Source organism: Leptosomus discolor, chromosome 5 (assembly GCF_034619465.1).
Source record: "Leptosomus discolor isolate bLepDis1 chromosome 5, bLepDis1.hap2, whole genome shotgun sequence".
Classification (NCBI taxonomy): Eukaryota; Metazoa; Chordata; class Aves; order Leptosomiformes; family Leptosomidae; genus Leptosomus; species Leptosomus discolor.
The window spans coordinates 37,522,728-37,539,867 of NC_141395.1; the positions used below are offsets into that span (position 1 = coordinate 37,522,728).

The 17,140-nt window shown below is 35.8% G+C and overlaps 1 protein-coding gene across 6 annotated transcripts in view; it reads left to right on the top strand.

Annotated features, from left to right (window-relative positions):
• NCKAP1 (NCK associated protein 1) overlaps nt 1-17,140 on the top strand; it is a 61,149-nt gene that overhangs the window by 21,426 nt on the left and 22,583 nt on the right. For 2 of the 6 annotated variants that reach the window (XM_086466207.1, XM_086466206.1), the window contains 18 exons: nt 1,650-1,742; nt 1,932-1,988; nt 2,987-3,129; nt 3,221-3,311; nt 5,438-5,575; nt 6,308-6,356; nt 6,843-6,999; nt 7,610-7,666; nt 8,201-8,297; nt 8,527-8,633; nt 9,762-9,894; nt 11,397-11,478; nt 11,922-11,980; nt 12,761-12,906; nt 13,398-13,530; nt 15,126-15,245; nt 15,477-15,616; nt 16,840-16,971. In XM_086466207.1, the coding sequence (XP_086322333.1) occupies nt 1,650-1,742; nt 1,932-1,988; nt 2,987-3,129; nt 3,221-3,311; nt 5,438-5,575; nt 6,308-6,356; nt 6,843-6,999; nt 7,610-7,666; nt 8,201-8,297; nt 8,527-8,633; nt 9,762-9,894; nt 11,397-11,478; nt 11,922-11,980; nt 12,761-12,906; nt 13,398-13,530; nt 15,126-15,245; nt 15,477-15,616; nt 16,840-16,971 (1,934 nt within the window). Of the gene's footprint in view, nt 1-1,649; nt 1,743-1,931; nt 1,989-2,986; nt 3,130-3,220; nt 3,312-5,437; nt 5,576-6,307; nt 6,357-6,842; nt 7,000-7,609; nt 7,667-8,200; nt 8,298-8,526; nt 8,634-9,761; nt 9,895-11,396; nt 11,479-11,921; nt 11,981-12,760; nt 12,907-13,397; nt 13,531-15,125; nt 15,246-15,476; nt 15,617-16,839; nt 16,972-17,140 lie in introns of those variants that run through there. The other 4 variants (XM_086466209.1, XM_086466208.1, XM_086466211.1 and 1 more) reach the window with 2 other exon arrangements.

The following is a 17,140-nucleotide window of genomic DNA, read 5'->3' on the forward strand; positions in this document are numbered from 1 at the left end:
ACAAGGCAGTTAAGGTACCCATTGAGAAAGGTGGTAGCAAATTCATGCTGAGGATCAAACTACAATTCATAGGACTTACATTTGAAAACAGATTTTTGTACAGCAGCCGTTTAAATAGAGATATCTTATTCACTAGTGCATGGAATTGTCAGGTGAAGCTACAAAATACACAACGTGTACTGGCACCCATTTTTCATTTCAGGCCCAGCTGCTGACTGTGAAAGAAACTTAAATATTATATAGGGCAGGCCTTCAAAGTTAAATCCTTTGCACTGGTTCATGAGTAGGCAGGAGTATTGTATAACACGGGCATGCCAATTTGCTCATAACTGTGTGTGCCTGTCTTCTTGGCTGTAATGGAAATCTTATGGCTTAAGGTTTCTAAAAATCATAATCGCCTCTAAACATTCAGAGGAAAGAAGCAAAAATTACCTTATATATGATATGCAGCAGTGGTCCAGGCAGTTTTTTGAATTTAGAGGAGTTTTAGTGCTTTACATACAACTGAGAACACAGAGCACAGCTTTATAAAGAGAGGGAGATGAAGAAGCATGCTCAGTTCGAACAGCTTGTATGAAAATAAGCTAACCAACTTGAAGCAGTTTATTTAATCTTTCTTATAATTGATTGTTCTTGCTAAGAAGAAAATCCTATTTAACTTGATCAGTGTTTAATTTACCATCTTACAGCTTTTTGGAGGGCACGTTCATATTGAGTGTTATGACTGCTTTAACTCCATTCATATGTCAGGAAGGAGACTTAATTCGTAGCTGGATATTGCAAGTTAAATAATAGACTCAGCACTGCAAGAATCCAAATACATTGATAAACATAATGGCTGTTCAGTAACAGCTGCTTTTTTGTGTTCTTCATTGTAGTTAGTGATCTGTCTGATTCCTCCAGAAAATTTTGAAAAATGTGAAAATTAAATGGTATTTTATTGTCTGTTTAAAAAAAAAAAAATTTAAAAAATCCATGTGAAATATTTTATGCCTTTGTATTCACATTTGCCTCTTCCATTTTATCCACCAGTGTCTAATGCTAGTGTTTTGCTTCTTTTTTGTTTCTTTATTTTGTTGCTTTTGTTTGAATGTATTATTGTGTTTATATGGAACTGGTCAAAGAACCGTTACTGTATTTTATGTTTGTATCTACATTTTATTTTGCATGCTTAACGTGGCTTTGCCTGGATATTCTTTTTGGTAAGTTCAGAATTTAAAAGCATAATGTTTTTGTGTAGTAAAGTTGTAACCTGCCACCTTCTTTTCTCCCATCTCAAGTAATGTCATTATTTTTTTTGTCATACTGATTTGTGCTCATGTACTGTTCTGCTTTTGCTAATTATCCATACGGTAACACTGTTTTCCTAACTACCCATTTTCATCTCTAGCTGAGCTAAAGAATATGACTTTGGTACTAATGTGTACTAATTCAACTTTTATCTTCAAAGTATAGTTGGCAGCTGTTAAATGATCTGTGCTGAGAACTCTGTGTGTATTTCAGACACACAGAACCTCAGCCTTAGAAAACCCTGTTAAGGCTTCTTTGCATAGCCTGATGGTTACCCTGCGCTTCACAGGTATTATTTTTTCAGCAGTATTCTCAAGATTTTCTAAGAATAGTGTGCATGTTTATGTTTCTCTTTTTAGCAACAGCTTGCTCAGCTCCAGAAAGAAAAATCTGAGATTCTGAAGAATCTAGCGTTATACTACTTCACGTTTGTTGATGTTATGGAGTTTAAGGTAAGGTATTACAAATATGTCAGTTGTTCTGTCACATCAGGTTTCTGTCTTTTTATTTGTGGAATAACACTATATAATGGAAGAGCTGAACTTGTAGCTCTGTTTTTTAAAAAAAAAAAAATCACTAAGCATAAAGTGATTTATTTAGATCTTTATAAACTTAGTTATTCCTTTTTTTTTTTCCCCAAGGACCATGTTTGTGAGCTGCTGAACACTATTGATGTTTGCCAAGTCTTCTTTGATATTGTAAGTTTTTGGGTTTAAACTTTCAAATGCCACTTAAAAATGTTTCTAATCAGAGTCCTGTGTGGAGAATTAGAAGAACATGTTTATGTTAGCCCAAGAAACATGACATCTCTAGTTCTAAATGCAAGAGAAATTAAAACACTGTAATCTTCAGATCTCTGGCTTGGTATAGCTTAAGAGCAGAAGATAGACAATTTTAAACAGGCTACTTACAGACAGTGATAATAGCATTGTCTGCTACCAGACATGCAAATAAATCTTCCTCTGATTTTTGCTTTATTGCATCTGCAAGTTAATTCTTAGGGTTTGCTGTCATCTGTATGCTTAAGTCATGTGAGGCTCACAAGACAGGAATATTACTGGTGTGCACCTAAGCTATGTGTGTCGCTTCTGATGTTGGCTAAAACAAGTACAAAAGCAGCTAAAAGTGTTATATTAAAAACGTCCAACTAAACCCAAAAACCCCACAATCAAACACTGAAAAACCCCAAAACAAAACCCGAAACATCTTTTCCTCTTGGTTTCGGCTGGCTTTCTTGATGTTCATAATGTCACCTTGCTAATTCTGGTCATTATTCTAAATTGGGCTGGCTTAGTCTTATGATATGAAAGAGGAGCAGGGGTATATAATGATGTTACCAGGCCAGTGGGATATGTGCTAGCTTTTTATGTTACAGAGTTTTACTAAAATATAATTCATAGGCAAAGCACTTGCTGACTGCTTAGTAACATCCAAGAAAAGTTTTCCTATCTGTCAGCTAACCTGTGACACTTAAACCTGGAAAGATTTATTTGCATGCTTGCTTTCATGAATGCCAGGAGTTCAGGGGATTTGACTGAAAAATTAAGATTATATAAAGTCTGTATGCAACCAAAACTTTGTTCAAGATGGTCCATTGTATTTAAAAAATGCTGAAAATTGTTGGAAAGGTAAGGAAAAAGTTCTATGCTTGTTTCTAAAATTTTTATAATGATAATTTACTGTTTTTTATTTCTAGACTGTAAACTTTGATTTAACAAAGAACTACCTAGATTTGATTATAACCTACACAACTCTGATGATACTGCTGTCTCGAATTGAAGAAAGGAAGGCTATCATTGGGTTGTATAACTATGCCCATGAAATGACACATGGAGCAAGGTGAAAATTTGTTGTATAAGAAATGTGTATGAGTATAATAATAATACTAGTAACAGCGACACCTGAGTGAATTGTTTGTTATTGCTTTTAGTGACAGAGAATATCCACGCCTTGGCCAGATGATTGTGGATTATGAAAATCCTTTAAAGAAAATGATGGAGGAATTTGTACCTCACAGTAAAGTATGTAACTACTTTCACAGGCACACAGTAACTTTAATTGAGAAAAGCAGAAATAAAAAAGTAAATATGCAAGAGTTTCTTTTTTTAAAGGCCGTTAAGTATAAATTTTATGGGAGATTTTACTTACAATGGATGGCTGGGGCTGGGGATTGATATCCTATTAAATACCAGAACCTAGAGAAATACAGGAATGTTAAGACCCATTGGGAAGGTTCCATTTTATTCACTAAGCATTAGAAATTGATTAAAAATCAGTTGTGGATCCTCTGAGAACAGCTACATCTGTGTTCTGTTTTGGTTTGTAGCTTGAAATTGAGGAGATTCCTAATGTTTCTGTGAAACTAGTTTTTTGCTGGTTTACCACCCTAAATGAATGTGTTCTGTAACCTGCGGGTTTTTGCTTTGGATTGTCGTTAAACTGAGGATCCTGGAGATCACCACTGCCTCTTTAAGAATAGCTTCTATGCTCAAAAGCTGGCATGGCGTACCCTACTCAGTTGACTTCACTAAATTGAATGAATGTGATTTCTTTAGCCTTTTCTGTACAAATGTTTTCAAGCTTGCATTCTTACATAGCTGGTGGTGCTGCAGTTCTGTGATGATTTATCTAGGTTGTATTTTCATATGAGAATACCTTGGAAAAGTGACAGAAGCCTCTTCAAAGTCGAAGTATATCCTGTTTGTTAGCTAGGCTTGCTGCTCTGTCAAAGGAAACAGCATTTGTTTAACCAGTACTGACTGACTGTTATTTATAAAAGTGTTATTTTCTAGATGCTTGCAAATTGATTGCCTAACAACCTGTTTTGGAAACTTTGGCAGGAGTTTAAGTTAAAGTTATTGCCTAAAGTTTTTAAGGTTTGGATTATTTTTTTTTCCTGTTTTGAAGTCTGAGTACTGGTTGTATTTTCCTTCTCTAGTCCACTTGAGATTTTTCTTAATTTCCTTAAACTTTTCAAGAAGTCTAGAGAGTTTTCCAGCTATTTCTCTAAATGTTCTGAAGTGAAATAGTTTTGAATACTGCCCATTTGTCTAAATCTGTAATCTTATTTTTGTTACACTTTCCTCTACACGATTCCTGTGTTGTTAAAAGATCTCATTTGCAGTTAATTTTTTCTTGTGTTCATTTTAGCAAAAATGCTTCACTTTTAAGTATTATCTTTGTGTCTGTGGTTGTATTTAATAGTGGCCAATCCTTTGCCTTGAAATGTTTTGTGAAGCTATTCTTTAGTCAGATTTTTGCTCTTCTGCTTATTCTGTGCTAGAGGTATAAATCACGGTCAGGGATCCCTGCAGGCACTGTGCTATATAGAAACACATATTTACCTTGCACTCATGGAACTGCACACTTAAGTTGTCCTTTCATCATTTTACTGCTTTGCAGTAAGCCTGACAGGTCTTTAGTCCTTCAAATTAACTTCAGCGGATGACTTTTTTGGGGTTTTTTTGCCAGAATGACTTTCTCTGCTGGCATAATGCTTAGACCTGGCTACTTGAGGACTCATGCAAGCACCAGTATTGATACAAAAGACAGGGAGAAGGTGTAGGACAACACTTGTTTGGATAAGCTTACTCTGCTATTAAGATGCTACTGTAGACAGTATCTGCTCAAAATAATTATAATTTGCTAGCAAAGAGGGAAGGACATACTAAATGAAGTGGCAGAGAAGGGAATAACACAATAATTGGGATGCCTGAATAAATAATGCACAACTTCGGGTTGTATATGACAGATTTTTGTCCCCTATTGATTTTTTTTTTTTCGTGGCCTCTGATTCTGAACTCAGAATTTTATAGCCCTAGTTAAAAAAAGATATAAAAATTAAACATTCTTCCTTCTCTTCATCCTTCCCTTAGCCTGGAATAGTCTTTTATATGTGAATTAAACTAAATGCAATGGGTTTTAACCTGAAGTTGAATTTCAGAACTAGTTCAGTGAAATGTTTTGGTTATTGGTAGTAATAATGCTGAGAAAACAGCACTACTGACAAAACCATACTTAGTATCTCTTGTGCTTGGAGTATGGCAGTGTCAATACAGAGTTCACAAAATGAGCTACAAAACTTGATTAATTATCCAAGACTGAGCTTTGAGGACATCTTCAAATTAATAATTGGTCTCCTTTTTAGTCCCTTTCAGATGCTCTGATTTCACTCCAGATGGTCTATCCTCGAAGAAATCTCTCAGCTGACCAGTGGAGAAACGCACAACTACTGAGTCTCATCAGTGCCCCCAGTACAATGCTTAATCCTGCACAGTCTGACACAGTATGGCCTTTTGATTTGTGTTATATGATAAAGTTAAGGAAGCTTTTCTGTGAAATAGTGTGGGGGTGTTTAATTTTCTGTTTGATTACCTTTATGTGGCTTTTAATCAGAGAAGTAAATAGGCTGGTTGGGAGAGCTGAATACTTTAGTACAGGGGGAAAAGTTTTCTTGTGTTCGTTAATGCTTCTGTTGTGTTAGCTCATGCCTTCATTTCCAGTATTCGGTAATCAAAAGATGAAGGGAAGCAGTGTTAACTTCTGCAGTGTAAAAGGAAGGAGTCCTGTGTACTGTTTCAGATGTTTGTGGGCCAACAGACAGAAAATCAGAACTGATGTTTCTCTTAATATTTTCACTGTTTGCATTTGCTGCCTCAGTTGTGATATGGATGGTCATCTTCCTGAAAAAATTCAAGCATTAACAACTGTCAGGCTGTGATTAGTACACATTAGAAGCCTTTTATTTTTAAATATTTTTAAATACAATGTTGAAACATTCATCAAAATTTGTTCACTGTTTTGTCCAAGGTGTTGGAGGGTGTGGAAGCTCATTTAATGTTCAAACCCTCAGTTTCTAAAGGGATGAAACAGGGCCCTGTTAGTAATCAGCAATGGTCTTCCATGATTCATCAACATTTAAGGCTTTATTTGTCCCTTTTTTTAAAAAAAAAAATACTTCTCATTAAATGTATTATCTTTTATATGAGTTTGCTACAAATTACTGTTTTTTCAACAGATGCCATGTGAATACCTCTCTCTGGACGCAATGGAAAAATGGATCATTTGTGAGTAGAATATTCTGAAACAACTCACTGGTTTATAAAAAAAAACCAACAAAAAAAACAGTTAACATTTAAAAGACTACTTGTTTTTGTGTACTGTACAAAAGCTATTGAATTCAAATTATATTCTAGACAACTTGATTAAACCACATTGGTATGTATCACACTTTTACACACAGTGAAATTAGAATTTGGCATGTGCTTCTGGAACGGAGTTTGTCGTCAATTTATTCCAGACTCTGACTAAAAGTGAGAGCTTTAGTAATTCTGATAAAAATAGATGAGTATTATCAGCTCTAAGTAATTCATGTTACAAAAATACCTCTGTTGGAACAGTGTGGGGTATTTTTTATACATAAATTCGTGTTATCCATTAAACAGTTGATTAATGAACTATTTGAACTATTTAAGAGAAAATAATAATGTCACTCTTCTCTTACTGCCTTTGTGCATCTGGTTTGTGACATACATCAATGTGAACTTTTGAAGTTGGATTTATTTTGTGCCATGGAATCCTAAATAGTGATGCTACAGCTTTGAACCTTTGGAAACTTGCACTTCAAAGCAGCTCTTGCTTGGCTCTATTTCGAGATGAAGTATTCCATATTCACAAAGCTGCGGAAGACTTGTTTGTAAACATACGAGGGTAAGTTTTAGTTCTCTTTTTCTCTTTTCAGAACCTCTGTTAAAAACATGTAATTTCTTGTACTGTTTTGAAAATATTACTTCTACTTCATGTAAGTTCTGCTTAAGCACAGTCAGCACACAAACTTTTTTGCTTAGTATCTTGACTGTTTCTTTAATATGTAACTTTCAGAAATCTGATTTCATGACCATCATGCCTTTTTTAAATCTCAGTTCTGAAGGAGTCTGTTGAATCAGTCTCTAAAATGGCAAAAGTTAAAATTAATGGTCTCGCCCACAAATCTTAATCTAGTGAAGAGAAATGATGTCATGAATGTAGAGTTTGCTTGAAAAATGGCATCTACACTGTTTCTGCAGTGTCATATGAAAACTCAGACAGAAACAAACTTGAGACCTCTACCAGTGAGGACTGGGAGCACTTCAATAGAGAGCATTTTTGGTTTGGGTATCCAGTTTTTGCATTTAGATCTGGTCAGGGAAATAACTCTTGTGTGAGTTTTTTGCTGTTTCCTGCTTTCTGTGGCGTTGCAGCTCGTCTCAAGTCCTGCTTAGCTCTTGCTAATTGTGCTACTGATACTTATTACTGTATTGGACTGTTTTTTCACTTGCAGCTACAACAAGCGTATTAATGACATCAGAGAGTGCAAAGAAGCTGCTGTTTCCCATGCGTAAGTGTCTTACAAAGTTTCTCTGACAGATTTTAGTGCTGTTTTTTTTAACAAAGTTGTAAAGAATGTATGAACAGGATTAGTTGAATGCTGAGTTAGTTGTGCATTTTCAGATGAGATCGTGTACTGATTGTTCTTTTAAATCTGGATTTGCTTAATGCCATTATCAATTTAACTTCAAGTTTTAGATTATTTTTCAGATTATCAGGATGGAAGCATTTAGTTTATTTTCCAGTTTCTTTTTGTCTAATTATTTAATGTGAATGCAAATCAAATAGAAATATTTTAGTGGAGTCAAAGACGCATCACAGAGCAGGGACAGAGAGCCTGGGTTTTAAATTTAACCACACTTTGGGAATTTACTGTGTTGGTTATCAGGATGCCAGTTTTAATTGAACCACATCCTGTGAAATACTGAACTTTTGAAGTTAATGTGATATGAGCTGCCTATGCTTGGGCTTAAATGTTTGGAAAAACCGCATGTTCTGTGGTTAATACAGTGGATGATGTCTCGGTTTGTTCTTTTTGATGCAGTGGTTCAATGCATAGAGAGAGACGCAAGTTTTTGCGTTCGGCGCTCAAAGAACTGGCTACTGTCCTGTCTGATCAGCCAGGCCTGTTGGGTCCCAAGGTAATTACAGTTCTTATGCTTTGCATTTAGACAATCTTACAGTGTGTTTTCTCAGTGATAATATGACATTTGGGTTGTTTGGGGAGAAAAAAAAAAAATCCACATTTTACTCTGAGAGAAAACCTGCTTAGGTTTGAAGATGCTTTAGAGACTGGTTGCCTCTTAGTGTGCACAAGCTGTCCAACTGTGGTATGTATCTATAAGCTTGCGAACAATCTTTCTTTTTCAGGCACTTTTTGTATTTATGGCACTGTCCTTTGCACGTGATGAAATTATTTGGCTGCTTCGTCATGCAGATAATATGCCAAAGAAGAGTGCAGATGATTTCATAGATAAGTATGTTAATTTTTAGTGTGATACCTGAAATATTTACGAGCATTTCACTGACAAAATGCATTTGAAAGCAAGGCATCTCAGAAAAGGATGGCTATATGGAAGAGTTGGAACTGTTAAGAAAACCTTTACCTGGGAATATTAAGCTTCCCGTCAGAACAGAGAACTAGAAGTATTGCTCACTGGAGCACACCAGTGAAAAATTCATTTTCTGCAAAGAAATTATTTATAAAAGAAAAATATTTTATAAAGGTTTTATATCTTTGTTTTGGCTTTGAATAAGCAAAAATAAAGATTTATTCTGTGTCCTCAATTACTGATTTTGCATTGAGCAAATCAATGGCGGGAGGAAGGAAACTGTCAAAAAGCTCAATTTGTTGATTTGTGGAATGTCTCCTGTATTAAGGCAAACCTGTCTTTTAAGTCAGGTGGGATTTATGTATGTAATACAGCATTAGTGTCGTCATAAACAGAAGGTAGAAGTGAGAAATAAGATTATGAGATGTTAGGCAGAAGGCCACTGATTGTCTTGGAGTTGTTCTCAAGATTGTTCAACGCAAGATGAAACTGAAAGTGTGTGTATTGACTGCAGGAGTTGTAAGTGAAAATGCCAAGGCCATTTCTAGAGCTGGAGTAGGAAGACTTTGAGTTTTCTTCACTGGATCTAGGTGCTAGGGAGGGATGGAGGTCCCAGAGCCTCTCTGAAACAACCTATGCAAGTATTTGACCGTCCTCATGATTTAAAAAAAATAGAGAGAAGCAGTTATTACAACTGTATTTTTCAGATTTAATCACTTTTTGAGAAAAACATTTTTTTTCAAATTGAGCATTATAGAAGGGTTTCTTACTCAAAAAACAGGTGAATAGTTACACAAACCTTTGAGGATTACCATCGTAGTATCCTGCTAACTTTTGTCCTGTTAGGTGGATTTTTGCCTTGCAGAGAGAATTAGCTATGTAAACTCACTTTACAGTGTGAACAAGTGTTTTCATACATTTTCATAGATTACCTATTAATAACAGTTTTAAAAGCAAGGTGTAGGAGGAGAAGCACTCCATTGATAGAAATGGTTTTTATTTTTTTGGGGTGTTTTTTCATATTTGTAAGCTTCTCCTTATCTTCTTGCCTAGACACATAGCTGAGCTAATATTCTACATGGAGGAGCTCAGAGCCCATGTGAGAAAATACGGACCAGTGATGCAGAGATACTATGTACAGTACCTCTCTGGCTTTGATGCAGTGGTCTTAAATGAGCTTGTTCAGGTATGGCAAGACTGTGGTTTTGGGTTCTCAAATGCAAACTTTAAAATGGCGTTTTGTCCAAAATGACTTCATGCAACGCATCCTGTTTTGTGGATTTTGAATGTTACGGAATAAGGCAAATTAACTTACTGTTCAATTCTGGGATTTAGAGTTGTACTTTTGGTTGCTGTATGAATACTTAAATGTTATTAAGCAGTGTTAGGTTTAGAGACAATGAAACAGGTACTGCCACTGAAGGAGCATTGTAGAAACTGTTTCTTGTTTAGGCTGGCAAAAAACTGACAGGCTTTCTGGATTGATCTGGTTTTATTCCCTAGTAACCACTAGATGGAGCCCAAATTTATGTGATCAGGTCAGCTACTCTACCGTGACAAATTTGTGCTGTAAGCTTTTTTTTGTTGCGTTGGAAACTTAATTCGACACTTCAAGCATTAAATCACTTACAATAAGGTGGAATTTACATACTCTACTGTTTATTTAAACGAGCTTTTTAAACAGTTTGAATACTGGTTGGTATCACTGTTTAAATTATTAAATGTAACTGAATCTTTGGGTTTACTTTCAATAGCACAATAGCTGTATTAGGGGCTTTTTTGCTTATAGCTCTATATACTCACACGTTAACAGATTTTCTTAGAGTGACAAGATTAAATGTTTTTGACATTTGTTATCCATTCGTGGGAAGTTATTTCCTAGATTTAGTGAATGTCTTCTGAATGCTGTACAAGTGGACAGGCATCCTGTCTTTGGATAGGATAATCCTTAGGATCAAAATGAAATGAGGAAAAAAAAATGGCTTAAATTTTAGTTGTAATTAATTCATAACAGGTATCAAGCACATGACTAGACAAACAATTGAGTGTAATTCAGATTTTTTCAGCCTTTAGGTTAAAATGTCAGTCACAGTTGGAATTATGAGACACTTCCGTATTGTATTATTTAATAAAAATGATCTCATCAGTTGCTGAAACTGCTTTTTCATGAACTGTTGTAAAACTTGAAAACTTGATAGCCCATCTTTCAGGTGGTATCAGTCATTAAAGTCAATGTTAGTGAAAACGGTTGAGAGCGGGTTTTGTGGGAAGCAAAGTGGTGCTGATATCAGCTCTGTTATATCCTGCCATGGCCGGATTTTCTTTGCAGACAGATCAGGTGCTTGTAGAGGTCAGGAAAACGTTTGGTGTCTGCTGTATAACAGGAAAATGTTTGTTGTCCATTCTGTAAATGACTACAGCCTGAAAATTTGTGGGCATGTTTACTGACAGATTTTTCTGTTTTGAGTAGATGTTGATTTGGAAGCAAGCTTTTCTAGGTATTTGTCATCAACCAATGCATTAAAAAGTAAAAGCTGTTGAATAGCTCTATTTGAAATATTCCATCCATTAAGTTATCCTGTGTAAATTTTTGTATGTTTCAGAGTATAGTTGATAAATTGGGCATTGTTATTGACATTGTTTCATAAACCATGTTTGAAATAATAATAGCAATAACATTTATTTTAGAATCTTTCAGTGTGCCCAGAAGATGAATCAATCATCATGTCCTCTTTTGTGAACACCATGACTTCACTAAGTGTGAAACAAGGTAAGTTTAAATGAACTTGGGAAAATGTTAACAATGGAAAGCTGCATCGCTTTGTTTCATGCAATCAGTAGAAGCAGATAACTAAGCAGATAACTTGCATAAACTGAGTTCATTCCCTTGTTTCTCTTCTGTTACAGTATCTGCTTCTTGTTGTGTGTCCCTTTTCCAGGGCAGCTCTATACAGATAGAGGTTTTTGAAGGGTGCTATCGGGAAGGAATCCCACTTTTTACTTTAGAAAGCATATTACACATGTTCTCATCTAGATATCTTAATTCCTGTTAGTGTGGGTATGCTGGATTGAAGTTCTTTGGTAAAAGCGTGAAGTTCAGTACCCAAGTAATTCTTGTCTACTTTGGGGTTTTTTAGAAGGTCTGATGTAGTATATCTGAATTTGTAGTTGTTTTCCTAAAGGTTTTATGTTCTGTATTTTTCCCTGATGCAGTTGAAGATGGAGAGGTATTTGACTTCAGAGGAATGAGATTAGATTGGTTTAGATTGCAGGTAAGGCTTAGTAAAGTGTCACACATATTTATAAACTTAAAACCAAATTGTTTAATAAATTACTGCTCTTCTAGATTACTCTCACACTGCAAGTGGATGACAGGCCAAGAATAACCTACTCTCTTAAAATCAAACAGATACTTAACCAGATAATTTGCTATATTTTGGTGTAACTTTGTCTGCATTGTATACTTTTTGCAAATCATTCTTTGGGGTGTTTATAACAGGTTGGAAGTAGAATGTGTTGAGGATGAGCAGTCTGTTGGTGGCTGTGCACTCTACAGAGTGTGATTCAGCCTGCCCAGCCAAGGGAAGGTAGAGACTGTTCAGTGAGATCACTCCTGTGCATTGCAATAACAGTATCTTCAATTTGCTTAATAAAGGGGAGAGTACTGTTTAGACTCTAAATCAATTGTCTCAAGATCAGACAGACATGTTACTTTTATATTTTCAAAACACACTTTTTTTGTTGCTTTCCAAAACCTGATTCTTAAAGTAGGGGCTCACAAATGCACGCTTGTGTTTTGTCAATGCGTTTTTTCTCCAGTTGTAGAATCTGTGAGTTGGCGTTCTATTCAAATGACATTTGGAGACTTCACTGAAAGGCAGTTTGCTTTTTTTAAGCTATAGTGGAAAGTTAAAATAGTCTGTCCATGGTCCTTAAGTACACAGGTGTCCTATATATAGTATTATTGATATTTAACATTTGGATTGGGCAATAGCAATGGAAATTGCAAAAAAGCAGCTGTAGATATAACAGTTTTTCTTGTGTCTTTCCAGGCCTACACCAGTGTTTCTAAAGCTTCACTTGGTCTTGCAGACCATAGAGAACTAGGAAAAATGATGAATACAATCATTTTCCACACAAAAATGGTAGATTCTTTGGTGGAGATGTTGGTTGAAACCTCAGATCTGTCTATATTTTGGTATGTTACTAACCTGACTGTAGAAGTTTTTTATTATTTATTGCTTGGTTTGTCCTTGCAAGTGTAATTTTTAAATAGCAAACTTTGTAGGAAAACAGGCCAGTGGGAGAATTATTTAGAATTTCTGGTTTCCATCAGGATTAGTTTGATAAAAGTATTTGTGAAGAACCGTCAGAGAGCTTCTTCAGGCAGTCACATAATTGATATGGGGTCCTCTGCAGATTCCTCCTTAATACACTTTTGCAAAAGGTGCAAGTTTTTGCAGTGCCTATGTGGCAAACGTCAGAATAAAAATATGATGATAATACTAGAGAGATGCAAATAAAATGCGTAAGTGAATGGAGAAATCAAATTTCTTTGAAAGCATGATGCAGTTTTAGATAGAAGTTATAACTACAAATCTGATTCTAATAGCATGTTTATTTGTATGAAGTAAACTTCATTTGCAGCAAAATTATGTATGTATGCCATTTAAATGTCTTTCTGATCAGTTTTTATAGTCGTGCTTTTGAGAAGATGTTTCAGCAGTGTTTGGAGCTTCCCTCTCAATCAAGATACTCAATTGCATTCCCACTGCTTTGTACTCATTTTATGAGCTGTACCCATGAACTCTGCCCAGAAGAGGTAATTTTTAAATATATTGTCTTAGTTATTCATCTCTCATTTAAAGTAGAGAGGACTGAAGTGGAACACTGCAAGAAAGTGTTTGTTATGGCAATGTAAGGTTTGAGGGAGGAGAGTGGTAGAAAAGGAAGTAAAACAAATAGATAGCTTCTTATGTGGTTCTTCACCCATAGATCTCAAAATCCTTTCCTGAAGTGAGAAAGCATTTTTTGCTTTACAGAGAGTTTAAACTAGGGTACAAAGGTTAGATGACTTTTCTGGGATCATTCAGGCTTAGATGCTAATAAATCCCACATGCCTATTAAAAATTGCAAGCAACAGTTGTTCTTTCAAATGATTTATGAACTCGTAGTTAGAAAAAGGAAATAGAAAGTTGGGAGTTCGCAGAGTGTTGCTAAAGAAATGCACCCTTTGTTAAAGGAAGTAGTTTGATTCTGAGGAAATTATTTTTATTTTTGTTGTAATGAAATAGATCTTTTAGTACATTTCCTGTATGTCCATTGACTTTGGACTTACTCCGAGGGTTAACTTGGCCAATTTTGTGTAGTGCTTATTGTGTAGTGAAAGTGTGTTTTCATTCTTAACAGTGCTCATCTGAAACAATTAGATGAATAAGATCTATTGTAATATGCATGGTGTGGGTTTTTCTTATGTAAACATTAAATAATCTGCTGCTAAACTTCATCTCAATATATGTCTGTATGGTTTTCCCTTTATACTTTGCTTTAAACAGCTGCAAACTCTATTTATACTAGACAACCACTAAAAAGTTTCCAGGAAGGTTTCCCTTCAGGACAAGAAACGTCTTTCAGAACAGTTACAGTAACAGTAAGGAATCAGTAGCCGAAGCTCGCTGTTGCTAGTTACTGTGAATTCAGCTGCAGCAAACGCATTCTGCCACAGCCAGCAGAACTTTGAATTCAATATCTGAATTGTATGACTTGGTAGCTACTATAATTTTGGAAAAATAATCTTCACTGTACTGTGTACAATGTGTGGTAGTGTGGCTGTTAGAAAGTAAACATTAGTGGTGAAAGAAGGATTTCAATGAGACAGAGGCTATGCTTGTGCAAATCCCGTGACAAAGGAACTGAATCCAGAAATTAATGCAGCAGGGCTTCATTATTGACTTTTTCAGTGGTCTGAAGGACACTGTGCTTTCTCTGTAGTTGCGTGCTCTTTCTCTCCTAGATTTAGTACTGGTACAAATTAGTGAGAAGAGATTCACAGAAGCCTTGAGTGTTGGACATGTTAAAATAGATTTGATCCATGAAATTAATCATGAGAACATACTTTTTAAAATCTATTTTGCCTCCTTTTACAGAAAATGTTTTACAAAATATAGTAAGCAAAATATTTTTAATGATAATATGCTATGTCAGCAACTTTGAGAATTTCATGGTTCAAGTTGCATCCAAAGAAAAAACATTTTTAAATTTAAGCTGAGTTACTGAGGCCTGATTAATTCATTATTTCTCATATCCTAGTTATATGAAGTAATGAACTGTTATCTGCAGTACAGTGTGTCTTGTGTGAATATTGTAGGACTAACAGGAAACTGAAAAGCAGACTTCCTTTTTTTTCCTCTTTAACAGCGACATCATATTGGAGATCGTAGTCTTTCCTTATGTAACATGTTCTTGGATGAAATGGCTAAGCAAGCCCGAAATCTTATCACAGACATTTGCACAGAACAATGTACGCTGAGTGATCAGGTGAGTGGGGTTGTGTCTATTTTAAGAATCTCTATTTTGAAAATCTCCTTTGAGATTTTTCTCTGTTCAGCTTTCTGAGTTTTTATGGTTCTATTTCCTGTTCGCTTTTTCTGTTTTGGGGATGTTTTCTAAGATGGAAGGTGATTTGAGGAAGACTTTCTAATATTAGAGTTGTGTAGCTAGTAGTCAAAGGAGTCAAATTTAGAGGGGCTATTTCTTTTCATTTTTTAGTTGCTGCCAAAGCATTGTGCCAAAACCATCAGTCAAGCAGTGAATAAAAAATCAAAAAAACAGACTGGAAAGAAAGGAGAACCTGAAAGGGAGAAACCTGGAGTAGAAAGCATGAGGAAAAACAGATTGGTTGTGACAAAGTAAGCCACCTCTTCTGTTCCTTACACCTTGAATCCCAAATCAAAATGTGTGTTTTACATATTGCATGCTTCTTGCGTAGTTTATTTGGCTAAGTTTGACTGTAAATACAACAGCTTTCTAGTTTGTGAGCATATGATGCTTCTGTAGCTTGTACAGAGACTGAATTCTCTTACATAGAACAATAGAAATGTGTATCTCCTGAATTAATCTCCATAGCTGTTTGCTTTCCTGAGCAGAAAGGATCCTCGTGCTGTAGTTAGGTTTCCTGTATAGTCATATTAATTGTTGTGGAAGTGGGAGTCCAAAAAGTGGATGGCATCTTCTATTCTGCCTTGCTTTAACACTGTTAACTAGGTCAAGTACAGACTGGTCTGGAAGTTCTGGCTGCCAAAAGGCTGTTTGCTCCCTTTAGCTGCTGGGATGTGTTGAGGCTCCAGTGCCGGTACCAGCTAGGAAAGGTTTCCTTATTAGTGGCTATAGAAAAATTGATAACACCAGCAAATCAATAACAAAACCAAAAAACCCACCTGAAAGAGACAAGAGGAAAGATTAATAAATACGGTTTGGGGTGTAAGAGATGATGAGGCTGGGGCAAGGTAGAAGATAATTGTTAGGAGAGATCAGAGGATAAGATGGTAGGGTGATAAATGTATGAAGAGGAGGGAAGCTAAGAGGAGGAAACAATAAATGTTTAGTATGGTGGCTGGGAGTGCCTGGAAGGGGAAGTGGTTTTGCTACAGTTGCAACAACCAAACATGAGAGAACTGCAGAGATGAGAGAAGTTAAGGGAAAAGAACTTGTAGAATAAGATTCCCTTCCCCAGTATTTTTAAGTTTTTAGTACTGGCTAGTAGCAAACATTACTTGTATTGCTTGGTTCAGTTAGGAAAAAAAAATCTGGAGAATGTTGTTTTTGAGGGAAAAATACACTTTTTTTTTTTTAAATTTAGCACTCTCCCTCTCCCCCCCCTCCTCCTCCTCTCTCCCCCCCTCCCTCCCCCCTGACTGTGATGCAGATCAGAATGCGCTTGTAGATGTTTTTACCCAAAACACTGTCTTTTCAATAAACTATAGAAGCATCTCAAAGCAGAAAAAGATGATGAAAGGAAGAGTTAGAGCTGTACCTGCTCTTGAGGCATCTTCCATCCAGCATGTGTTCCATGATATACATACGTATGTTAAATTAAATATTTTTCTTAATTTCTTGTTGCCTGTTCTTAAAGCCTGGACAAACTGCACACGGCACTTTCTGAGCTCTGCTTCTCAATCAATTATGTACCGAACATGGTGGTTTGGGAACACACATTTACCCCAAGAGAATATTTAACATCTCACCTGGAAATCCGCTTTACCAAGTAAGAAATATTGTAAAGTTAGAAATATTCTTATACAAGTGAAGTCTTTGCTGATGTTGAATGTACTGTATACTTACTACATAAAACTAGTTTTTAAAGGTGGATTGCAAAACTCGGAAGTCAGATTCTGACTAAAATGACAATTAAGTTATATGTGCGGACATACACA